A 26,642-nucleotide genomic window follows, 5' to 3' on the forward strand; every position below is an offset into this window, starting at 1 on the left:
AGAGTGAGGTTGGCGATGCGCAACCCTTCCTCACTTTAAGCAAAGTTTCCTCGTGCAAGTCATCTTTCATCCTTCTTTCCACGCCTTCATCCCAAAGTCCTGTGGTGACAGGCATGCGACAAAACAACAGGTGAGGGTACACTGGAAGTCGTAGCCGCAAACCTGCACACAGGGTCACTATTCACTGATCTGGAGCAGCAGTGGATTTCGGCAGATGTCTGGGCGACTGAGCAGTCCTATTCAGGAACGCACTGCTCACCTCCATGGCATGAGGAGCGGACTAGAAAAGGTGTCCCAAACATTGCCTGCTCCACCTACCCTAGCCAACCTACCATGACTGGAGGGGACCCTACACACTGCAGTCGAAACAAAGAACAAAGAAAAAAAAACGAGGATTACACCACTCATCCTCGCTGCTTGGAACGTTCGTACGCTTCTTGACAGAGACGAGTCGGAGAGAACTCAGAGACGCACAACACTAATAGAAAATGAACTCGCCAGATATAACATCGACATTGCTGCTCTCGGCGAAACCAGGCTGCCGGGCGAAGGCAAACTACAAGAAAAAGGTGCAGGATTAACTTTCTTTTGGAGTGGATGTCGACCTGAAGAGAGAAGAGAGGCTGGAGTTGGCTTTGCAGTTAAGTCAACATTGGCTGGCAAGTTGGTTGGTCCCCCAAAAGGTATGAATGATCGCCTAATGACAATGAGACTCCCCCTTTGTTGTGTACAGAAATACACCACCATTGTCAGTGCCTATTCCCCCACCATGATGAATCCAAGTGAGACCAAGAACAAGTTCTATGAAGACTTGAGCTCTGTCATCACCGTGGCTCCCCGCGCAGACAAACTCATCATTCTAAGTGACTTCAATGCGAGAGTTGGTCCTGATAGTGTCTACTGGAATGGAGTGATTGGGAAACATGGAGTTGGCAACTGCAACAGCAACAGTCTGCTACTCCTCCAGACCTGTGCAAAGCATGGCCTCCTGATCACCAACACCATCTTTAAGCTCCCCACCCCCAACAAAACGTCATGGATGCATCCCCGCTCAAAGCACTGGCACCTCATCAACTGCATTATCATAAGGAAGAAGGACAGGCAAGACGTATGAGTTACGATGATCACGTGTGGCGCAGAATGCTGGGCAGACCACCGCCTTGTTGTATCCAAACTCAACCTTAAAGTTCAGCCCAAGAGACGACCACAAAATAAAAAAGCACCAAAACGCTTGAACATCGGCAGCTATTTACCGATACACTGAAACAACACTTAGACCCCATTGTGCTACAAGGCAAGGACATTGAGGAAGCCTGGACTGCACTCCGGGTGACATTGTACAACACAGCCATGGAATGCCTTGGGCCATCTACAAAGAAGCACAAGGACTGGTTTGATGAGAACTGCACAGAGATCAAGCAACTACTAGAGGAAAAGCATCGTGTTTACAAAGCTCACCTCACTGACCCCAAGTCAGTTTCAAAGAAAGACAGACTGCGGAGTGTACGGAGCACTATCCAAACAAAGTTGCGCCAGATGCAGGATTCCTGGTTTAGTAGCAATGCAGACAAGAATGACATGAAGAATTTCTATGACAGCTTGAAGGAAGTTTACGGCCCTACTACTGCAAGAACACTGTCTCCCCTCCTTAGTGCTGACGAGGCAACACTGATCACCGACAAGGAAAAGGTATTAGAGATGGGCTGAACATTTTGACAGCGTCCTGAATAGGCCTTCCACCATCAATGGTGAAGCCATCGATAGACTACCTCAAATCCCCGTTGAAGAGTCAATGGACATTGAACCAACTTTGGAGGAAATTCAGAAAGCATGCCGCCTACTGTCCAGTGGCAAAGCACCTGGTCTGGACTCCATCCCAGCTGAAGTATTCAAAGAAGGCGGTATGGTCCTAACCAGGAAAATTCATCAGCTGTTTCAGCCCATCTGGATGCACGAGACAGTGCCTCAAGACTTCAGAGACGTCTCCATCATCCACCTCTACAAGCGAAATGGAAACCACTAGGTCTGTGACAATCATCACGGAATTTCATTGCTGTCCATCACAGGCAAGATCCTGGCTAGAGTTTTGCTCAACCGCCTCGTTGTACACTTAGAGCAAGGTCTCCTACCTGAGAGCCAGTGTGGCTTCCGGAAAGAGCGTGGGACTATCAACATGGTGTTTGCTGCTAGACAGCTGCAGAAGTGTCGGGAGCAGAACATCAACCTCTACTCCACCTACATCGACCTGACCAAGGCCTTTGATACCGTTAGTAGAGAAGATCTTTGGAGAATCTTGGCGCAGTATGGATGCCCCAGAAAATTCATCACCATCGTAAGACAACTACACGATGGCATGTTGACAAGGGTACAAGACAACGGAGAGACCTCTGATCCATTCCCTGTCTCCAACAGAGTGAAACAAAAATGTGTCCTTGCTCCCACCTTGTTCAGCTTTACGTTCTCAGCCATGCTGACAGATGCTTTCAGGGACACAGACATCGGCATCAAGTACTGGTCCGACGGTTCAGTCTTCAACCTCGGGAGGCTCAAAGGTTTCAGTAGACACCGTCAACGGCCTCCTGTTTGCCGATGACTGCGCTCTCAATGCTGCCACTGAGTCCAACATGCAGCACAGCGTTGACTTGTTTTCTGGCGCCTGCAACAACTTTGGCCTTACTATCAACACAAAAAAGACCGAGGTAATGTATCAGCCAGCTTCAACGAAGCCCTACGTTGAACCCAACATCACCATCAACGGGCAGCGACTGAACGCGGTGGACAAGTTCACCTACCTTGGCAGCACACTCTCTAGAAATGTCGTCGATGACGAAATCAACGCCAGACTCGCCAAGGCAAGCACTGCCTTCGGCAAGCTACGCAAGACTGTCTGGAACAGGATGGGGATCATCATGACAAAGATCAAGGTGTACCGGGCTGTTGTTCTCACAACACTGCTTTATGGCTGCGAGTCCTGAATGGTCTACCAGCTTCATGCCAGGAGGCTGAACCACTTTCATACAATAAGCCTCAGAAAACTTCTCGGCATAAAGTGGCAGGACAGGATCCCGGACACTGAGGTACTAATACGTGCTAACCTGCCCAGCATCCATACCATCTTGATGCAGTCTCAGCTTCCCTGGGCGGGGCACATAGCTCGCATGTCAGACGATCGATTACCAAAAAGATTGCTCTTTGGCGAGCTGCAAAAGGGAAAGTGCTCACAAGACGGCCAGAAGCGCTTTAAGGACACACTGAAAGCCTTCAACATCGACCGTGACACTTGGGAGCAGTCTGCTCTAGACAGAGAAAGGTGGCGATCAGCTGTCCACAAGGGTGCCAACACATGCGAGACCAATAGGATCGCTGCTACCGAAGACCGCAGACAAGCCAGGAAGAACAGAGCTAACAACCCCGTAGCAGGCGCCATCATTCCCTGTCCACACTGTCAAAAACTCTTTCGGGCGCAGATTGGCCTCACTAGCCATCTGTGGACTCACAAAACAAGCCCACCCCCACCTGGGATGACTAGATGGTGTTCGTCACATCGACAGTCAAACTAGATCTATCAATCTATCTTTTTGTGTGTGTGTGTGTGTGTGTGTATATATATATAAATAAAATACACACACACACATACATGTATGTATATGTGCATATTCATATCTATAATATAAAAGTCAATGTCTTTATGTGTGTTACTTATACATTCAAAAACTACTGCACCGATCCTAATGAAATTTGGAACACAAAATCCAAGCCTAGGGAGAAAGGTAATGCTGTATGTTTCATACAATTTCATGGACCAAAATTACTAAACGGGTCCTTATGATATTTGGAACTTACATTCAATGCATAAGGGCGGGTATAATGCAGTGTTTGGTTTGAAGTTGAGATGGCTTAAAGGGGGCAGAACCCCCATGAAAATTCATACATTTTCGATGTTAATGAAATTTCAACCATGGGTAATTGATACACATCAAGAAGTATTCTCAAACTTTCCACTTCTCATGAGGATTCTAAAACCCCCTAATGGGGGCCTTAACTCCCAAATTTTAGTCATTTTTTATGATCCAAAACTAGGTCAAAAGTACTGAATGAATCTTTATGAAATTTGGAAATTATATTCTATGCATAAGGGCCATAACCTCCATGAAAATTCACATATATTTTTGCTGTTGATTAAATTTTAATCATAGATATTGGACACAAATGAAGTAATATTTCTAAAATTTCATCTTCTTAGAAGTTAGAAAGACCTCTTCATGGGGACTTAACACCCACAATTTAGTCATTTTATCTAAGCAAAGACGAATACAGTTGTCCTCTTACAAGCTGTAGGGTCACCCGAGCACAAAAGATGAGCGTTATTTGTAATTCAATGGTACAACAGTGTAAGAGTTTGCTTTGAAATATACTTAGATTGTGATTTCTGCAATGTGGTACATAAATTGTCAAGTAAATGAGAGGTATCTTTGCCTCCACTGATTCAGTTGCAAAGTGTTGAGTAAAGTTATTTGGTTGCAGACCTCCTTTGAGTCTTTTTATTATCACTGGGTCACACATAGTCCCCAGATGGTAACATTGATTTCAAGGCCTTCCCAGGTGAGTGACTGGTTATTCAGACATTTATAGGTTGGAAATTTATTCTGTCCAGTTACCTGGACATCCCTCACGTTACACAGTTGTTAATGTTTATTTCAGTTGGGTCATGCCCTTCCAATTGCTATAGATTCGTAATGCATCTTACGGCTGTGCCTGTCACTTGTATGGCGATGAATTCTACATTGGGGAGTAGTAACGACTAGGGTAGGGTAGCTGACTGCTTATTGTAATCATTCGTCTTTTGGTTTCCTGTAGCTTTGCTCTCTTTTACAAACCCAGTGAACATACATATATTCTCTATTTCAAAGAAATTCAAACAATAGATATAACACCCAAGTCAAAAAGATTCTCAACAATCCAACTTCTCTGGTTGACATTAAGACACCCACACCCAATAGGGGCCTTAACTCCCACATTTTAGAGCTCCATGACCTCCATTTTGCAGGAGCAAAATCCTTTTAGCAGGTTCCATAAGACTGGAATTTTGGAATCTGCGCATAAAGATCAGTAGTATGGGATACATGTGTCATGATTAGAATTTTTTGGGGTGTGTAAAGAGGGAAAGAACCTTCATTTGCAATTTTAATGAAATTCAAATCATAGGTATTCCAGTTCATTAGAGAAAATATAACAGAACTGTCTAATTCTTCCATTACATGTAACATGGGCAATGCCGGGTAATTCTGCTAGTATATTTATATATATATCTTAATAATTCTGATGCACACTCTATTCTGTCTTTTTACTCTTTCATTTTTCCCTCTTTCTCTCTCTCTTTCTTTTACCTCCTCTTCTCCCACTATTCTATCCTAGTACTCTGTCACTCTCTCTCCCTCCTCCCTTGCTCACGTGACCATTGGCCATCTTTCTTTCCCTCCATTGTAGCTGGAACAAGGAAGACATGTTCTTGTCTGTCTCTTGTCCAAGCTTGATTTACACGTTCCCCACCACATCCTCAGTTAGGCTTAGCAGCCCCTCCTGTTTGTGTTACCAATTTTGACCCTCTACAAAATCCCAAATTTTATTTAATTTGCTTTGCGGGAGCAACTGTTTTAACAAAAGCGTATATTGTTGTTAAATGCTCGAAATACGAGAGTAGAAAAACACCCAACAACTGATGAAGGGTCGTTCTTTATGTTATTTGTCTTGCTTCCCATTTGTGTCAGTGGAGCGCTAACAGCACCATCCAAGCGGGATCACTGCCAGAGCAGCGGTCTGGCTTCCGTGCCGGTGGCACATAAAAAGCATCATTTGAGCGTGATTGATACCAGTGTCGCTTCACTGGCACTTGTGCCGGTGGCATGTGAACAAAACATTCAAGCGAGGTCGTTGCCAGTGCCGCTGGACTGACACCTGTGCACGTGGCACGTAAAAACACCATTTGAGCATGGCCGTTGCCAGTACCACCAGACTGGCCCTGTGCCAGTGGCACGTAAAAACACCCACTACACTCTCAGAGTGGTTGGTGTTAGGAAGGGCATCCAGCTGTAGGAACTCTGCCAGATCAGATTGGAGCTTGGTGCAGCCATCTGGTTCACCAGTCCTCAGTCAAATCATCCAACCCATGCTAACATCGAAAGCAGACGTTAAACGATGATGATATATATACATATATATGTATATACACATATATATATATATACAACACTTGACGCGTAATCACAGAGATGGGAGTTCGAGTCTCATGGCTGGCCAGTAATGTATTTTTCTGCAATAAATGGATAATTTATCCTGATCACGCTATTTATAGCATTATCACGCGTTTGAGAAATAAATTTATTTCTGTATCTTACATACATATATATCTTGATAATTCTTTAAAATATCATTCCACTATTACATTTGTTGTAACCTTTTTGAGGCTGCTATTTCAGGCAAGTACCTTTATGGGTAAATAAACATAAAGGCACTTGCCTGAAATAATAACAGCCTTGAATGATGAAATACGGTATCATGGAAGCCATATTTGTACTGTGACAGCTACTGGAGATAATAATGAATCACTGTTTTACTACCATTATCTTGCAAGTTTGCAAAAGCTAAATGGATTGTGAAACATATAGAAAACTAAGAAATTTAGAAAGCATGTTTAAGAATAACAATATTTACTGTTCGACTAAGAGTACAATTGAGTCTTATCACCCATCTCTTTGTATTACAGACTTTATAGCCAAACCAATGCTCAACTACAAAAGCACTTGGAGAGCGCAGACCTCCGCCAAGCAGCTCCTTTCCACCCATATACACGCATGCTGAAAATTGCCCAATTTCCCAAACCAATGCCAGCAAAAACATAACCTCCTTGGTCGGGGTAAAAAAAAAACAGCCATATGATTTAAAAATAAAAACCTTTAAAAACAAGAATCATCTGAAGCAGTTATAATACACTGCTCCTGTCACCATAATAACCACCGATACTATTTTATCCTCCTCCCATACTTAAGGTTACAGCATAGATTAGATTACTTAGATAAGTTTCGGCCGAAGTTGACTCAGGCCATGTCTAATTTAATAGCACCATCTGAAAGAGATACACAGTCAGCTCTGGGGAACCGTAGCCCATTCAAGCAGAGGGTTATTGTTTTCAGAGACATATCTGGGTGTGGGTGGTTTATCTGGTATTTGTCGGGGGTAATCATCTCGGGATTGTTTGAATGCCATAAAGTCACTTTCGTCCTTTATGTGTGTCTGGCACGATGTTGAAGAGAGCAGGGCCAATTGAGGTGAAATAGTTCTGTCATAGTGTTGTGATACGACACGAACATTTCCGTAGTGGACGGATGGCATGGGGGCCAAGCCTCGGATGAATTTTAAAGATGGGCAATGTTGATGGAATATTTTCCACATCATACAGATGATATAGCTCACAGCAGCGGTGGAGGGAGCAAAGCCTGAGCTTTTTGAATTGATCCTAATAGTCAAGGCTTGTCATGTCATCCTCCACAGACCTCTACCAAGCAGCTCATAGTAAGATAGATACGCGAGTAAAATTACTGATAGAGAAACGAAAATAAACTTTGGAAACAGCAACACCACCATAGGTTACGTGGAAACGATGAACGTGTTCTCAAGGGAGATAATCGAGGAACATAATGTAATACTTCATGTAAAGTAAAGATAACAAATGAAAAATCCTTCAAGAATCCATAAAAATTCCTGGATCACTACCAAAATTTCATCATCTATTCCTTGTGTCATTACCAACTTTTCATGCAAGTTTCATCAAATACCGTTCACAAGTTTTTGAGTTATTTTGAACACAGTCGGACAGACGAACAAACCAATGCTGATGAAAACATGTACTTGGGAAGTTTAACATATTTTGCATGAATACATGTGAACACACACACACACAATCTTTCCATGAAACAGAAAAGAAAGCAATTCACAGGCCTGTTATGTTATGCCAAAATTATTTTATGTTTATGTATAGCATGTGTGTTACTGTGTATAATTAGGATATCTAAGTATACTGGTTGCTTAAATGTAGAAGTTGTGTATTTGGTACATGTTTAGAGTAGGTTTTAGTGTGCTAATGGAAAACATGCCTGCAGAATGCTGTTGGCCTGGTTCTCCAAGTAGAATTGGTCAAAATCATGAAATCTATAAATTTATCAGATGTAGTTATTTTCTTTTATTTAGATGATGTCATAAGTGCAGGAGGTGACAGTAATTAAACCACAGTTTCTACAATATGAAAATATGAAAAAATTCAGAGAGCTGTTTTCTGTGTTAGCAATGAAAATTTCTCTCTTTGCGCAAATGGTAGACTGTAAGAATTTTTTAAAAGGAAAGAAAGCATGGTAAGGAAGTATAGGAATTTGAAAACTCTTCAGAAGCTAGGGAAAAGTAGGGTAAGCATGATCTATATATGCAATGTTTCCTTATATGAGTGGCTGCGCAAGTTATCCGTAGAAGGCAACTGTCTTGGTATAGATATGCCAATTGAAGATGAGTACCTGGTAAGAGAAAAGGACTATGTGGTGTTGGTGCAGAGTGAACATGGACTGAGAAAGTAGCAGCAAAAATGGTGATGTTAGATTTCAGGCTGCTGGTAAAAGACCATGACAATTGTACAGTAAACTGTGTACCGAATACAATAAATGCAGAGCAATTCCCAGTAGACCAAGTTCAAGGTTTTGGCATCACTTTATAGAAATATCACAGCTTGCATTTTCTCTTCTTCAAGTCAATGCATCAATAGCAAATATTTTTTGTTACAAGAAAATCAAGCAAATAAGCTTTTCCATTGCACATGTATGAAATAAGGACTGAGGAATTGATAGAGGATTAAATTTAGCTCTCAACTTCATAATTATACATTTCACAGTAAAAAAAAATGCATGTTTCCAATTACCTGTCATTCAACTTTTCCAACATATACGATCCTAAACCTGATCCAGTTCCACCTGCTATTGAATGACAAAGAACAAACCCCTGAAACAAAGAAACAAATAAAAAATTTCTGAACACAAGGTCAAGTTATCTTTTAACATTTTAAAAATTTTGGATGAGGACAGGGTGTTCAAGATAAATCTGACAATGTACATAAAAGGAAAAGGAAACAATATCCCAATCAAAAATAAAATTTTTTTTTTTTTTAAATCGAAAAATACTAACTAGATTATGGCTGAAAAATAACAGTTTACCCAAAGTAGCCACCCTCAGTTTCCACCACAGCCTCCATATGGCTCTGGAACCTGGTGCATGTGTTCCTCACTGTGACCCTGGGAAGATCTTTGAACACCTCCTTGACCTTGGCCACTAGCTTGACCTTTGTGTTGCAGGCAGGGCAGTTGGTGTCCTTCTCAACCATACCCCACACACAGTAATCCAAGGTATTACAATGAGAATTAGAAGGCCAGAAATTGGGGCTGGTGAAGTCAGAGAAATTCTCCAACAACTACTTTTGACTCTTTCCAAGCAAGGAGCCAAATCTTGCTGTCACGCACATGGCCTTCCAGTAGCAACCCTCTCCAAACAAGGATTGACCAGTCTCCAGCAGCAAAATACAGCTGTCTCAATTGTGCCTAAGGTTCAATTCAGATTGGTTTGTGAAGCTGTTCAAAGATATGGGAATGAATCCCAGTGTGTGGACACTGACAGAACACCTGCTGTGACCCTTCCTGCTGGCCATGGCTTTGTAGTCTCTGTTGCAGCTGTCTATGTCTATCTAAGAGCCTCTACAGAGCATTAAGCAGCAGTCATGATGTCAGCATTTTGACACCCAGCACAAATCATCATAATACAGGTAACTCTTTTCCAATATTTAGATAGCTTCCGGTCCTCCATGTCAGTTAACTCTTTCTCAACTACAACTTTAATCTTTATGCTCTCCAATACTGTTGACTAATCACTAATTCATCAAGTTGTTCCTGAAAAAAAGAGTCATAGAAAATCATCAAATTAGCCTGAACAGCCTGTATAGTGGAGTTCAGGTGGAGGCTGTGTAGAGCCTGCATGTCTCAAGGCAGTAAAGACCATAGTAGAAGCAGTCAGATCAGAGAAAAAAACTTGAGCAAAATAAACTTTCTGAGTCAATTTACTGACACATGACTCATTGAAATGGGTTATATTATACAGATGTCATAATCATCATCATCATTTAAAATCCATATTCCATGCTGGCATGGATTGGACAGTTTGACAGGAGCTGACAAGCAAGAGGGCTGCACCAAGCACCAGTCATCTGTTTTGGCCCTTCCTTAATGCCAACTACTTTACAAAGTGTACTGGGTGCTTTTTATGTGACGCCAGAACGGGTGCCAGCATGTTTGCATAACAAGGACTTCTCAGCTGAAAGAGAGAAGCAACCATGTCAGGCGAAAGATTGGAGTTGAGATAGAGGGACAGGGATAGCTGTCTTACTACAGAGAAGACACTTGGCTACCTCAGTAGGATAAGGGAAGCAGGTGGGAGAGTTAGAAAGATAGACAAGGCAGAGTGAGAGAAAGAGGGCCAACCCACAGGGAACAATGGGGGGCAGTAAAGGTAGTACTGAGGGAATAGAGATGTTCCTTAAAAGTGTGAATGGAGATAATTAGAGATAGCAAGTGATGGTGAGTGGAATTGGAGTTGCTGGGAGGTGGGTATGGTGGATGTGCAGAGACATGGAGAGTGTGTGGATAAGCATGTGATGGTAAGTGAAGGGGCAGTGGATGGAGAGTTGGGGAATTTTGCCAGAAGATAGAATTGTGTGTGAGGAGAAGCAGGGCATAGCCTTTCTGTTTCTTCCCAAGCTAAGTATAACTGTCTCCTAGCTTCCCTTCTAGCTGCCTGATACAGTTGTCTGCTACCACCATTCTTTCAATCCTGTCACTCTAAAAACTCTATCTACTACACTATTCCACCACCACATCACTCTATATCTGTTGGGACTTTGCCCCAGTCATAGATTTGGTCTGTGGCACTCAGTAAGTTGTCCTATAGAAACTTCCAGTTATCCTCTATGTTACATGTCTATAGACCCTCCTTCGTGTTAAATGCTTCAGTTATGACGTCTCTAAATCTCTGACTGGTCAAAAGATCCTTAAACTTCCAAATCCTTCTTTTCCAGACTAGTCTGCTTCTTGGAATCTTTCTAACCTAAAGTCTGAATATAGTAAGGAATTTAATGTACAGGTAGGAATTCAGCAAGGATCGGTTCTCAGCCCCCTCTTATTTATCATAGTCCTCCAGGCCATAACAGAGGAATTAAGACTTGACTGCCTTGGGAGCTCCTCTATGCTGATGATCATGTTCTTATTGCAGAATCACTAGAGAAAAAATTTCAGCTGTAGAAACAAGGTCTGGAATCAAAGGGCTTTAGAATTAATTTATCAAAGACCAAAGTCCAATAAGCAGCAGGAAAACAGAAAAATCACTAGCCCTTTCAGGGAGATGGCCTTGCTTGATATCTAGAAAAGGTGTTGGTAGAAGGTCCATATGATGTACCTAGTGCAAGCTATGGACACATAAGAGGTGCAGCAGTATCAGAGGAAGGTTAAGAGAGAAAGTAGTCTTTGTGTAAGATGTGCAAGTACAATAAAGACTAAGAATGTACAGAGAATAGACGCCCTCAAATGGCCGAGGGAATCCTCAGAAATAGTAAATAGTTCCCATTACCTGGGCAACCAAGTTAGCAGTGGAGGAGGAAGCTCTGAAAGCGTACTTGCTAGAATAAGAATGGACAAAGCAAGGAGAGTTACAACCTCTATTACTAACAAAGGGCCTATACATCAAAGAAAAGGGTAGATTTGAGTAAAAGGTAGATCAGAGTAAAAGATAGATGGCAGAGTACAAACAGCTATGCTATATAGCAGTAATACATGGGCTGTGATAACAGAGGACATGCAAAGGCCTGAAAGAAATGAAGCCTGCATGCTCTGCTGGATGGGTAATGTCAGTGTGCATATACTACAGAGTTGTGAAAATTATCTTTGCCTAATACTTTTCCTGCAGTTGTCTCACAAAGTAGAAAGCATTAGTATTTCTCCCTGGCACAAAACCAAACTGCATCTCATCTAGGCTAACTCACTTCCTAATTAGTTGAGAAATGACCCTTTCTGTAACTTTCATAACCTGGTCCAGCAATCTGAGACCTCTGTAATTATTTGTCTAAAGCGTCACCTTTAACTTTGTAGCAATTGACTATCATGCTGCTACACCGATCACTGGGTATGACTCCCTTGTAGATAACTATACAGGTGAGTGGACCATATTCCACACTGCTAGATGTTTTAAGCACCTCAGCAGTGATTCCTGATGGGCCAAGGGCTTCTGCTGTCTTCATATCCTTAATTGCTTTATCTCCTAGACCAGTGGTTCCCAAACTTTTTAGAGATGCGACCCACTTAAATCTACTGGGTCAACATTAATGAAAGAAACAAATTTATTTCAGATTACATTTTCATTGAGGCCTGTGAGAAGGATGAGCCTGTTTCTTGCTACGCCCAATAATAGAATTAACATCAGATTCAATGAGTGATAGTTTCAGCTGTAAAGAATTTGAGAGCTGCAGTTTATTTCGAAATTTGCTTTTAATCCCAACCATTGCTGAAAATTCAGCTTCATAATTATAAGATGACGCGAAAGGGACAAGTACTTTTAATGCTTCGGTGGAAATGATTGGGTACGGGGTTTGAAGAGACGCCCAGAACTTTGATTAACAGCAGTTAATCAAAGCTAATGCATAATTTTATAACTTTTTGCGACCCACTAGGATTCCGTTCGCAACCCATCAGTGGGTCGCGACTAATAGTTTGGGAACCACTGTACTAGACTACTATTGATTCGAATAGCTGGTCCCACTGCGGGATCTACATTGGGCAAACTCACCGCCTTCCATTCTTGCATTCTTCACATTTAGCAGACCTCTTTCTTTGCAGAATCACTAACTGCAAACGAGTCATCATCCATGCAAATGCACCTCTTCCCTGCAACATCATGATTTTCTCTGACACACAGTCTTGTGTCAAAACACCTCAAGCCTCTGCTTCTCCAGCTTCCCTTCTAGCTACCTGATATAGTTCTCTGCTACTACCACTCTTCTAGTCTTCCCAAGCCCATTTCTTTGGTCTAATGGCCCTGTCTACTTCCCCATTCCACCACTATGTCACTTTAGGTCACATGGAGACTTTGTACAAGCCACAAATTTGCTCAGTGATTTGGGATAAAGTGGTGAGAAAGGATCTTCAGACGTTGGGCCTCACAGAGGGGATGACAAGCTTCTGGTAGTTTGCTGTAGTTGAGAAGATACATCATCATCATTTAACGTCCACCTTCCATACTGGCATGGGCTGGACGATTCACAGGAGCCAGGCAGGAACCTGCACCATGCTTGTGTGTCTATTTCGGCAGGGTTTTTACAGCTGGATGCCCTTCCTAACACCAATCACCCAGCAGAGTGGACTGAGTGCATTTTACATGGCACTCGCATAGGTGAGGTCAGTTTTGGCATGTTTTTTACAGCTGGATGCCCTTCCTAACACCAATCACCCAGCAGAGTGGACTGAGTGCATTTTACATGGCACTCGCATAGGTGAGGTCAGTTTTGGCATGTTTTTTACAGCTGGATGCCCTTTCAAATGCCAACTATTTTACAGTATGGACTAGATGCTTTTTACATGGCATCAACACTGGCAAGGTCACCAAGTAACTTGCAAGACAAAGATCTTTTGAGAGGGGAGGGGACATTGGAGAAGGTTATCTTATGTCAGATGATGAAAGGTTATAGTGAGACAGAAACAGGTCTCTTTTGTAGAGAAGGTATATGGTTATCCAGCCAGAGAGAGAGAGAGAGAGAGAGAGAGAGAGAAGTAAAATCATGGTTGCCCTTGCATTCAGGCATGCCCCCTTACATACCTCTCCAACTTAGCAACTCTAATCTTGCCGGCTCATTGGTGCTGGTGCCATGTAAAAAGCATCCATGCAATACCACATGAAAGCACCTATGCCAGTGCAGCATAAAGGCACCCAGTACATTCTGTAAAGTGGTTGATGTTAGGAAGAGTATCCAGCCATAAAAACCATGCCAAAACAGGCATGGAGCCCCAGTAGCTCTTCACCTAACCTGCTCTCATCAAACCATCCAACCCATAGCAGTATGGAAAACAGCTGTTAAATGATGAAGATAATGATGATAGAAAAATCTAAGAAAATATATGGCAAACATAAAAACCACATAATTATGAATTAGATATTTCCATCATTATATGTTTCTGTATATTTACGTATATGTGCAGGGTTTATTTCATTTAGTTGATGGAATGTATTTCATTTCCTGGTTTTCTTCAAAGACAAATTATAGTATTTAGCCCTGTTTTACCCTTATGGCACACCTATCTTAAGTGCATTAAGTTCAACTGATAAATAATCTAGTAATTAGTGCAATTCTTCTCTATTAAAATTTTGCTGTATACTCATTGAATATTAGCTAATAAGTCACTTTCTGTGCTGATGTTTAAATAAAATTTGAATAATTTTATATTTTGTTGAATTTATCTGTATTTATCCATAATTAGATTCACTTTGACACAAAAATAATGGAACAGATTTAGCTAAGAACCTTTTGTTAAATTGCGTTACAAAAATCACATTAATACATTGAGAAATAAAAACAGAGTAGTTTTATGAAACCAGTCTAAATTTATGGTTATTTTAGAATTTAATTGAAACACATAAAGTGGTATATTTTGGTTAGAAATATAGTAAAAAAAGGGTTAAATACTAAATTATTCAACTGAATAAAATTTCGTTAATTTGAAAAATAAAAAAATTGTATTTACTTTCAACGTTTCTTGAACATTTATGTGCTAGCTGATTAACAAGAGATTAATACTTACCTCAAGACTGTCACTTCCATCGGCTTCTCTATCAATGATATCAAATATTTCCTCATATAACTTTTCACCCTAAAAATACCACAAATATTAGTTTAAGTACTCTCTCGTATCATTTATTTTAGATCTTGAACAGCAAGAGAGTGTCTATAACCATAGGATCTCCTACACTAGCTAAGTGAGTTAGTGTTCAAATTGTCATAGGTTAATAAGTATTGAATATTGAGTGAAGGTATATTGGGATATAAAACAGTGGTTGCTCTTGAACTCAAATTGTGTTACAACTTGTGTACCAAATCTCTGAGGCAAAGCATATTATATCATCCAACTGAGAGAAGTACATTGCAAAATCATTTTCATATACAGTTATCTAAAATTAACCATGACTGTAAAAACATTAAAGCCGAGTGTAATCAACCTGAATGAAATGAAAAGCAAGTAAAAATAATTTATCTGTACATTGCATTTTTCTAGTATCTTTTTCAGAAGAACCAGATAGTTTTCATAATGTAAGAGCCATCACAAATACGATCTGAAATATATATACAGGCATGACTATGTAGTTAAGAAATTTGCTTTGCAAGCATGTTTCTATTTTCAATTCCACACCAAGGCATTGTGAACAAGTATTTTCTATTTTAGCCTCAAGTTGACTGATACCATGTGAGTGGAATTTGGTGTTTAGAAAACTGTGCAGGGGCCTTTGTGCATATGCATGTGTCTTCACCATTATATTGGCAAAGGATGTAACCATCAGCAAGAGTAATGAATAGCCAGTGTTTTATGAGTGAAGTCTCATATATTTGTTCTACACCCAGATACAAATGTGTTGATCCAATGATTCACCCACTGACAATCTGCAACCAATGACACTATTGATTACCAAATGCAATATAAAATAAATTAAATAATTAAGCAACAGAAATGTTCTACAAGAAATGAAATCTGAAAATTATAAGTGGAATAATTAAAATTGTGATGCTCATACTGTCCCAAAAACATTAATCCAGTAAATGATGTAGTCTTAACAATAACAAAAAAACAGTGAAATGTAGACAATGAAAAGAAAAATTTTTATATCCTAGTATTAACTATATAATATAACAAAGCGGTGGGGAAGTATATACACAATGCACTACTATTACTATTACATGAGACACAATGCTCTATATCAAAGGCTCACAGTAAACTGCTACCAACACAAACTGCAAATCACTCACAGTTCTTTAATTTATAACAATGAGACAGACCACCTTTAGTCACTTGTGAAATTCTCCCAAAACATTTCCCCTTTTAAGAATCAGTTTCCCCAATCTTCTTCCCTTTTGATAACTGAACTCTACACCAAATTTTAAGATCTCTTATGCTTAGGGTTCAATTCCAATGTTTCCGTTCTTTTCCATTTTCTGGTGCTAGAGCATGTAGTTTCAAATTGTTAGGGTGTTGGTACCTCAAACATGTCGTACAATACTTCCATAGGGATTTCATTTCACGTGACTATTTTTTCATGAATCATCTCTTAAGCTGGTTGTCTTTTGCGTTCAACATTTTTCCGTTGACCAGGAATATCATTCTTCCAATTTATTTAATGAGTACACCGTCCTCCCAGCTTTCTTTACCATATCTATAGGTTTAAAAAAAAACTTTGTCACCTAACTTGAAGAATTTTGAAGCATTTTTTTTTTTTTTTTTCGCTAAGCATCAGCTTATCAAAAACAGATCTGACCTTTCTAGCAAACATCAATTCTGCAGGTGACATTCTCGATGGTACACTCTTAGAAATTGTTGAAGTGCAAAATCATCCATCACTTCATTGTTCACCCTTTTCAAAGACGAACATTTTGCAAAATTTTCTGTACTTGTCTGAGGTGAATTCAGTTCCATTATCCAACACAGTGGTATCAGGAATACCTGGTGAACAATTCGTGTAAAAAACTTATTGTAACCACAGAGGTCAGCTTTTTTACATTTATGCATTTCCAGCCACTTTTTGCAGCTAAGGCACACCCTCTGCATGATTCTGCAGATTCTTCAATGTCAAGGTCCATTGTTGGTCAATATACATAACTTCTCATTAATGATTTCATTCTCAAAATCCCTCAGTTACCAATATGAAATTGCTTTAATAATTGCTTTTGTAGTGCAGTTAGCACAACTGTGCATACATCAACACATTGTCACTCTGTGAAAAATGGTTTGCATTTGTGTTGCACATATTTTTATCACTTTTAGTTTTCAGTATTTCTTTCATTTTTATAAGGAATTTATTGTTTTCTGATTTTTATTTTATGTCTTGTGAGGTAACTGGCAGTTTGCGAATGACGTTACACAAAACATTTTTAATTTCATTTTCCATTCGCAAAACAGCAATCATGGCATCTTCAAATGGTTCCGCATTTTTCAAAATCAGTCTTGATGACCATCTCTATATCTATACATTACTCAGAAGCGTCTGAAGCTATAACAATCCTCGCTGCAGGATTGAAGTGCTAACGACAAATCAGAAATTAATATTTTTTTTATTTCATCAAATGCCTCTTGACCGTTTTCCGACCAATTCCATTTCACATCTTTTTTCAGCAGATTATTCAGTGGAACCACATATTTGCAATATAATTTTGGTAATAATTTGCCAATCCTAAAAATGCTTGTATGGTTGCTATATTAGTCAAATGGGGTGTATTTTTAATTGTGTCTGCCCTTGTCAGGTCTGGTCAATGTCTATCTCTGTCAATGATTTGTCCTAAATATCTTATTTTCGGTAAGAGAAATTCACACTTTTCTTCATTCAAAGTAAAGCCATAATCCCTAATATTTTCAAATACATATTTTACACACTCTACATGTTGGTCCCTGTATTCGCTTTTAATGAGTATATCATCCAAATATGGAATTGCAAATTCACAGTCCACTAACATTGCAGCCATAATCTGGTGCGACTTTTAATCCAAATGGTAACCTGTTGTATTTATACAGTCCTTTATGTGTGTTAATTGTTAGGTATTTAGAGCATTCGTTATCTACTCTAATTTGTAGATACGTGTCAGAGAGATCTAACTGCTACCAACATGAACTGCCAATTGCTCATGGTTCTTTAATTTATAACAATGAGTCGGTCCACTGTTAGTCACTTGGTGGGGGTGGTTTGGAATCCTTCCACAACAAAATGCATCATCATCATCGTCGTCGTCGTTTAACGTCTGCTTTCCATGCTAGCATGGGTTGCACGATTTGACTGAGGACTGGTGGACCAGGAGGCGACACCAGGCTCCAATCTGATTTAGCAGAGTTTCTACAGCTGGATGCCCTTCCTAATGCCAACCACTCCGAGAGTGTAGTGGGTGCTTTTACGTGCCACTGGCACGAGGGCCAGTCAGGCGGTACTGGCAACGGCCACGCTCAAAATGGTGTATTTTACATGCCACCTGTACAGGAGCCAGTCCATCGGCACTGGCAATGATCTCGCTCGAATGTCCCTTCACGTGCCAGGGAGGCGATGTTGGTAACGATTACGCTGGTGCTATTTACGTGCCACCGGCATGGAAACCAGACAGCTGCTCTGGCAACGATCGCGCTCGGACGGTGCTCTTAGTGCCCCACTGGTAAAGGTGCCATCACGATTTCGCTTTCCTCAACAGGTCTTCACAAGCGGAATTTAGTGTCCAATGAAGGAATGTAACGCAGAAGTGGGCTGGCTACATCCCTGGCAGAGGCCTTAGATTTTGGTCTCACTTGGCTTGCCGGGTCTTCTCACGCACAGCATATTTCCAAAGGTCACGGTCACAAGTCATTGCCTCGGTGAGGCCTAATGTTTGGAGGTTGTGCTTCACCACCTCATCCCAGGTCTTCCTAGGCCTGCCTCTTCCAAGGGTTCCCTCAACCGCTAGGGTGTGGCACTTTTTCATGCAGCTATCCTCATCCATTCTCGCCACATGTCCATACCAGCGCAATCGTCTCTCTTGCACACCACAACTGATGCTTCTTATGTTCAACTTTTCTCTCAAGGTACTTACACTCTGTCTAGTATGCACACTGACATTACTCATCCATGGAGCATACTGGCTTCATTCCTTGCGAGCTTACGCATGTCCTCAGCAGTCACAGCCCATGTTTCACTGCCATGTAGCATGGCTGTTCGTACCCATGTGTCATACAGTCTGCCTTTCACTCTGAGTGAGAGGCCCTTTGTTGTCAGCAGAGGTAAGAGCTCTCTGAACTTTGCTCAGGATATTCTTATTCTAGCAGCTACACTTTCAGCGCACCCTCCACCACTACTAACTTGGTCACCGAGATAGTGGAAGCTATCAACTACATCTAGTTTTTCTCCCTGGAATGAGACAGAAGCTGTTTTCTGCATATTTACAGTGTTTATTGCACCTGAACGTCTGCCACATACAAAAACTAACTTCCTAGTTAACCTGCCTTTGATATTGCTGCATCTCTTGTGTCCATAGCTTGCACTGGGTACATCTTATAGAGTTTCTACCTACACCTTTTCTACAGATTGAGCAGGGCCATCTACCTGAAGGGGTTTGTGTTTTATCTACCTTCCTACTTATTAGGACTTTGGTTTTAGCTAGGTTGACTCTAAGGCCCTTCGATTCTAGTCCCTGCTTCCACACCTGAAACTTCTCCTTTAGTTCTGATAGTGACTCAGCAATTAGTGCAAAGTCATCAGCATAGAGGCGCTCCCAGGGGCATCCTGTCTTGAATTCCTCTGTTATCGCCTGGAGGACTATGATAAATAGGAGGGGGCTGAGGACAGAACCTTGGTGGACCCCTATGTCTACCCGGAATTCATCACTGTACTCATTGCCAACCCTCACCTTACTGACAGCATCTCTGTACATTGCTCGCACAGCTCTCACTAAAGTATCAAATAAAAAATTGCTAAATAGTAGCAGATTTTAGAAACCAAATGGAACTATGACGTCAATGAAAACTGAATGAATGAAAAAATGGCTGTTGCAGTGTGACAAGATGCGAGGTACTGGTCTAGATAAGCTAAACATTTAGTCTAACTTTACTTTCCTAAAAAAATTTCCTGGCAGTTTAAAAATAAAATAACCTAAAAAGTTCAAGGTTTAAATAGTGATGTAAACAGAAATATAAAATGTATACCTGTGAGAAACCAACAGCCCAGTTATTTCCTGCACCCCCTCCTTGCTTGCCAAGGAAAACATTTTCAGGGTTATATAGTTTGGCATAAGGAGATGACATGATAGTGTTAATAACTCTTGGTTCAAGGTCAAGGAGTACAGCACGGGGAATATAATGTTCATCATCAGCCTAGTAGTAGAAAGAATTACAATATAAATGCTGCAAATGATAGAATTTATTACATTCAATAAATTATTGCAACACAATAATTATCTTAAAAATACACAATAGGGACAGGCGTGGCTATGTGGTAAAAAGCTTGCTTCCCAACCAGGCACCTTAGGCAAGTGTCTTCTACTATAGCCTCAGGCTGACCAAAGCCTTGTGAGTAGATTCGGCAGAGGGAAACTGAAAGAAGCCCATCGTATATGTATATATATATATATATATATATATATATATATACAAATCGTCCAACCCATGCTAGCATGGAAAGCGGACGTTAAACGATGATGATGATGATGATGATATACATACCTACATATATTTGTGTGTCTGTGTTTGTTCCCACACACACACCATCACTTGACAACCGATGTTGGTGTGTTTATGTCCCCGAAACTTAGTGGTTCGGCATAAGAGAATGATAGAATAAGTACTAGGCTTACAAAGAATAAGTACTGGGGTCAATTTCGTCAACTAAAGGCAGTGCTTCAGCACACCCACATTCAAATGGCTGAAACAAGTAAATGAATAAAAGAATATCAGAAATATAGTGACCCATCAGAGTCACATAACTTTAGAAATTTTATCCATAACTAATTACAATTTGAATGATTTAGTTCACTTGATTGAAAAGTCAATTTGCCACCAAGCCATCTTTGTCCAATGAAAATGTTACATTCCTAAGATAAAACTGACATCTGTGTTATGATCTCAGAATTATATCTCTAATCTTATTTAAAATGTTTAATTCATAATGCAAAACTTACAGTGCATCTGAAGAGATTTCCCTGCAAAGTTTTACATAAACAAGATTATGTTGAGAAACAGAAAATGTCTAGACTATCAAACTGAAAAATTAATTTCACTTTGTAACAGATGGTTTGTATTCACACCAATACATCTTCAGTAGGGTTCCAGCAACATAATTGCAGGATATTTTCAATTTTGAATGAAGTGTCTCAAACAATTTATTCTACTTAATTTAAGAAATATCTGAATTTGAAGTCGTTTTAATTAAAAAAAAATAATAATCACAAACTTACTTGATAAAAAAATACATCCTTCCGATCTAAACCTTCTGTTGCAAAGTTTTCCAAAATACCTTCTGCAAGATAAAACAATTTAATGCATGATTTAAACAGAATAAAAGAAAAAATTTTTTTAATTAACTCTAATCTTTTTTTCTTGCACCATGAATATCCTATGTCCACATTCAGTTTCAATATACAAGTGTTTCTTTAATTAGTCCTAGATTGATCAGCAATTGATTAATTGTTCAATTTATGATTCATAAAATATTTTTCTCAGGAACCTCAGCATACAGATCATATCTATTGTTTACATAAGCAAAAACTCAGAAGATAACGAGCTCTTATTGATTAAATATAAAATGATGGTCGTCATCTAGCTTTTTTTCCACCTCTCAGATTTCTTGTATTTAAAGTGGCAATAGCAAATCTTCATAGTTTCTTAGTGTTGGAGATATTTAAAACTACTTTTTCTTACTATTTTGTTCTTTCATGCGTATAATACTGTTCTATCATGTGCATAATACTGATTAAAATTTCTTTTTCCTTTTTTGCAAAGGTACAATATGTCACATTTATTGAGAAATAAGAATGAAATCATTTAACACTCATGCACTTCTCAAAAGTGTTAGATGTTAATGGTTTCAACTAGGAATTTAAGCTGCAATATTCATTTACCCAACTAGAAATAAGCCTCTTTGGTGGAGTTTTCACCATACCTATCCAAACACTGATTAATTATATGTTCACATGACTTATTTGTACTGCTGCCTCATTTTACATAGCTATAAACAAATTTCTTCCACACAAAGAAAGACATTTTTAAAAAACCCCAGAAAATTTAAGTTTTGTATGGTTTGAATTATTGCAAGTACTAACTTCTATCTGTAATTCTAAGGAATTTAGTTTCATAAAAAAAGGGTGGGAAGATGCTTGTTGTTTAGGCACCAGGTCAGCTGTGAAGGAGCAGATGTGGTTGAAAATATTTCAACAATGTCAATCCATTGTTTTTTTTTTTCAGATGCAGTGTTATCTTATCCAATGTCTTTCCCTTTTCAAGACATTAGGTATGATTTGCGAGAGATTCCACTGGAGGTAAAGTAACGTGTAGGTGTTTCTTGCAATGTGAAAGGACAAATGTGGAAAAGGGAGGCAAAAAAAGAACAGAAGTGATGCTAAGAGAACTAGTTGATGTGTCAGATGTTGAGAAACCAAGTTTGCACGCATCTATCCTAGTAACCATCAGAATTTAAGTATGAATGACAAAGTTAACATTTGGCAGAAGGTTAGGATTAGTAGTAAACTAATAAACTAATAAGGCTGTTTAATTTTGAAGCAGATGTGGTCAAATGGTTGAGGAAAGTGAGATAAGGACTGGAAATGCAAAGACTATCAGATAGGAATTTTATGCTACTATCTAGAGAGAGTTACTTTAGAATTATGTTTAAAAGTGAGTAAAGGAAGACAACCAATTACATGAAGGGAAAAGAAAAACTAGTCTGAAAGAGGCTTTCACAGAGGTGAAAGTAAGCAAAGAAGGATTAAATGAATCAAGGAATAGATGGACATGTAAGCTAATGAGATTAGAACATTGGCTGGATATACTAGAGAGAGCTGAGATTCCTCATTAACATGAGTTCGAGAGTAAGGAGACTAGATTTCTTTTGGTAAATAATCATACAAAGAAATGGAGACATATTCTAAATTTTTAAATTTGCTTATTATTATTATTTTTTTTTTGCAAGCTTGCCATTGTGTTAAGTGATCTTTAGATCAAGAGGAGACATGCAATGCAATGGTATGATATAGAGAGTAGGTATGGAAAAAAAGACAAAAAAAAAATGATGCCAGGTGAGGCACTTGACGTTAAAAAAGTCTATTTGCATCATTTTTGGTACCAATCAAATTCTATCTTTTTGTTTCATGTTATGATTTCTTTTGTGAAACTTCTAGTAAAGGACAAAATTAATTTAGACTAGATTATTTTGTTTTTCACCAATTTAACCACACTTTCTTGGTGAGGCGCAGTATAACAGAAGTGATATGAGAGATATGTCCATTGAGTAGGTCTAAGTGAGGCAGTAATAAAGTATACTACTTGATAGTAGTCTAGCAGATGGGGAGAGTAGGTGAGTGTTAGCTTGCCTAATAGCAGGGAGGCATTTTCTTGGATACATAACAAATATGACTTGACAACTGTGTAAAAGAATTTATAAATTAATTCCTAACACATTATTTAGTTATTTCATCTCAACAATTAAACCATATTTCATTCCTACAGTTCTAAATCAACATATTCTCAAACTTACACCACTACACTCTCACTGGAGGCAATGGTACTTCATAGAGCATGTCATCATGTAATATAAAAAATAACATCAAACAAAAAATGGAAGATCAATACCTGGACTAATACCATGTTCTGCACACAACTGCTTCCAAAATTCCATGCCAACTGAGGAGAAAATAGATACATAGATAAATAAGTAACATAATTTCAACAAATATTAGGGCTATTAATTGAAAAGCTACAGTTAAGTGTTGTTAGAATTTTTCTATCAAATGGCTGTAACTTGTCTATCAAGAAGTTATGTCCAGATCTCAACCCAATCGAATTACCCAGCATGAGAATATTGAATTTTAAAACGAAATTTTTTTAACTTACTTTAGTCATATTTAAGATATTTCAGCACACTCAGACATGTGAAGACCTGCTGCAGAAACATTCCTGGAAGAAAATTCTCTGAGATGTGTGTAAACACATTGGGTTGTGAATGATGATATTAGATCATATGCAAACCTTTCACGGCAAAAATAGTCCTGGAGAAAATTCTCTTCCGAGAGGGCATGTGAAATGCATGAATCCTTACAACCCAATGATGTTTTCCCACATTGTCTAGGAGAATTTTCTCCTGGGACTATTTTAGTGGAAGATCTTCACATGTCTGAGTGTATTTGAACATGTTCAATATGACTTTACATGAATAGATTTTATTTACTGCTGCTTCAAGCAACCTTATTTATTATTCCAGTAAGTACATGAATAAATTCAGGATATATGTTAACTTTATTTTGGTATTCAAAATATAGCCTTATTAAACCTTGCTGAAATAGAATTATCAGTAATTAAATAATTCTAAGATCTCACCTGTGTGATAGATAGTATTGGTTATTAGCATATTTAATGCAAAGAGCATTAAAAAACCCAAAACAAAATCAAAAACCAGTGAGAAAAAACCATTTTGTATTAATGACTTTCATTTGCCCCATCAACAATAGGTAAAAACTCAAGACAAGTTACTGCATTTTATCCTTACCTACTCACAGATGGTCTTTCATGCTGCTATTGCAAAACTAATTTGGTTTAGACATTAAAATAATTAAGAACTGAGTTTCTAAACATTGTTTTTCTGTACCAACAAACACACATTTCTGTATATTTACTTAGACAAAACATATGCAAAGGGGTCTTCCACACTTGCCAGAAAAATAAGAAAATAATAAATTTTTCACTCCTTTCATATTTGATTGCAAGTTAACTATTTAATAACTCTGCATTAAATATGCTAACACCCACTTAGCTACTATTTATTATTCTGACAGCATTTAATTACTTTCATTTTGTTATAGCAGTATCAAAGACAAAACTTACAAAATACTAATAATACAATAATATAGAGTGCGTCAGCACTCTACATAAATTACAAACACCACAAAATAATTACATTTTTAATGTATATGCTACAGAAGCAGCATGACAAGATCAAATGTACATTTCTTCATGTAGTGAATATTCCAGTTCAAATACTAATATTCTCTGCAAGGCCTAACTTTTTGGAAAAGAATTCATTTGACTGAATCAAATCAAATAATTTGCTTTTTGTTTCTATCAATGGGAAATGAAATATCATAGTCATGAAACTTGTGCTAAATCAGAAATCACAATAAAATAAAAGTGTTCCGTCCATCTTCCTAACCAAAATGTAAATACTACAAAAACTTTATAAATAATAAAGAAATTGTTGCAAGAGAAAGATAACACTGAAGTAGCTTCCCATTGCTAATTCCAAACCAATCAAACAAATTGAACTTACAACAGTACCTATTTACAACCAGCTGTCCCCGAGCTGATAAGAGTAGTATTCACTAGGGAATGAAGTTTCAATTTAAGTGATGTAAAATAAAATATTAAAACATTAAACTATCAGTTCAACACCTTTACTTAACCAGCATGAGTGGTTAGTTACACTTTTATGATTCTGAAATATTGAAATGACAAACATGGTACAGCAGTAATTCCAGAGACTAAATTTCATTTTAATTCACATATCACAAATACCTTTAGGAAAAGTAAACATCACAAACTATCATATTCACCAAAAATCTGTTCCATACCATAAATTTCCACCAGGACAAAGATTTACATTGCAACCAAGATACACAAGATTTTCAGATTCCAGCTAAGATTTTGTATATAAACAATCTGCAATAAAGAGGTGAGGGAGTGGAGTTTTTCAACAAATCCTAAGCATTACAATCTCAGCAATCCTCACAAGTAGTTTTCCCCAGCTCTTTTAGTTAATCAAGTTTCAAAGATAAAGATCCATATAGTTGTTTATTGCATAACCCAGCTATATAAAGTTTTTCATTAACTGAAAATTCCGAAAAATAAATAGTAATGAGGGGTTATATGGAGTGCTTAAGCCAAAATTCAACAAATACCCTTCAGTTGGAATAGTTTACGATTACATCGAGATTTCATATAAAAATTATAACCCTAATTAGCGAAGGTAAAGAATACGCACACCACCAGTTTTCGGCGGTTAGGGTTAGGTTCAGGGTTATACCGAAACTGGGTGGTGTGCGTATTCTTTACCCCCGCCTTTAATTTACACCATCTAAAATTAGCTGTGAAAAATTTCACTAAAATTCATTTTTCAGAAAGTTTATAAAAGAAATAACGTCGGTGAGGGGTGCCACACATCTGTAGTCATGTCTAAAATTTTTATCCTACAGTATACAATATACTTGCACTGGAACCTGAATAGAAGTTACTGATTCCCTAGCTGGCTGACAATTTCAATTTACAAAACGAAAAGTGTGTTTAAGATGTGCAGTTTAAATGAAAAGACGAGTTTTGAGACAGCCTCGGCGGTGTAGAATTTGAAGAAACAATAAACCTTCGACATACTAGGTGCCCGAGAAATTCAGAATTTAAGTGTTGCTAAACTTTTCTGCTGCCAAGTTGGGATAACTAGAATAAAAATTACTAAATGGATGTAAATAACCTTATTAAAATATAAACTATAAGTAGGCTTTCAGGTTAAATGCATTAACCATATATACATTTGCACAATGTAAATAAAGC

The 26,642-nt window shown here is 38.7% G+C and overlaps 1 protein-coding gene across 3 annotated transcripts in view; it reads right to left on the reverse strand.

The window, feature by feature from the left end:
- LOC106881267 (tubulin gamma-1 chain) overlaps positions 1-26,642 on the reverse strand; it is a 74,773-nt gene that overhangs the window by 47,735 nt on the left and 396 nt on the right. The window contains exons 2-7 of one of the 3 annotated variants that reach the window (XM_052970526.2): positions 25,670-25,757; positions 23,679-23,729; positions 21,290-21,351; positions 20,043-20,210; positions 14,925-14,993; positions 8,960-9,039 (exon numbers count right to left, since the gene is read on the reverse strand). In XM_052970526.2, the coding sequence (XP_052826486.1) occupies positions 8,960-9,039; positions 14,925-14,993; positions 20,043-20,210; positions 21,290-21,351; positions 23,679-23,724 (425 nt within the window). In that variant the 5' untranslated portion in view covers positions 23,725-23,729; positions 25,670-25,757. Of the gene's footprint in view, positions 1-8,959; positions 9,040-14,924; positions 14,994-20,042; positions 20,211-21,289; positions 21,352-23,678; positions 23,730-25,651; positions 25,758-26,642 lie in introns of all 3 variants that reach the window. The other 2 variants (XM_052970525.2, XM_052970524.2) reach the window with 2 other exon arrangements.

The sequence above is a fragment of the Octopus bimaculoides genome, chromosome 9 (genome assembly GCF_046866305.1).
Source record: "Octopus bimaculoides isolate indiv1 chromosome 9, ASM4686630v1, whole genome shotgun sequence".
Lineage (NCBI taxonomy): Eukaryota > Metazoa > Mollusca > Cephalopoda > Octopoda > Octopodidae > Octopus > Octopus bimaculoides.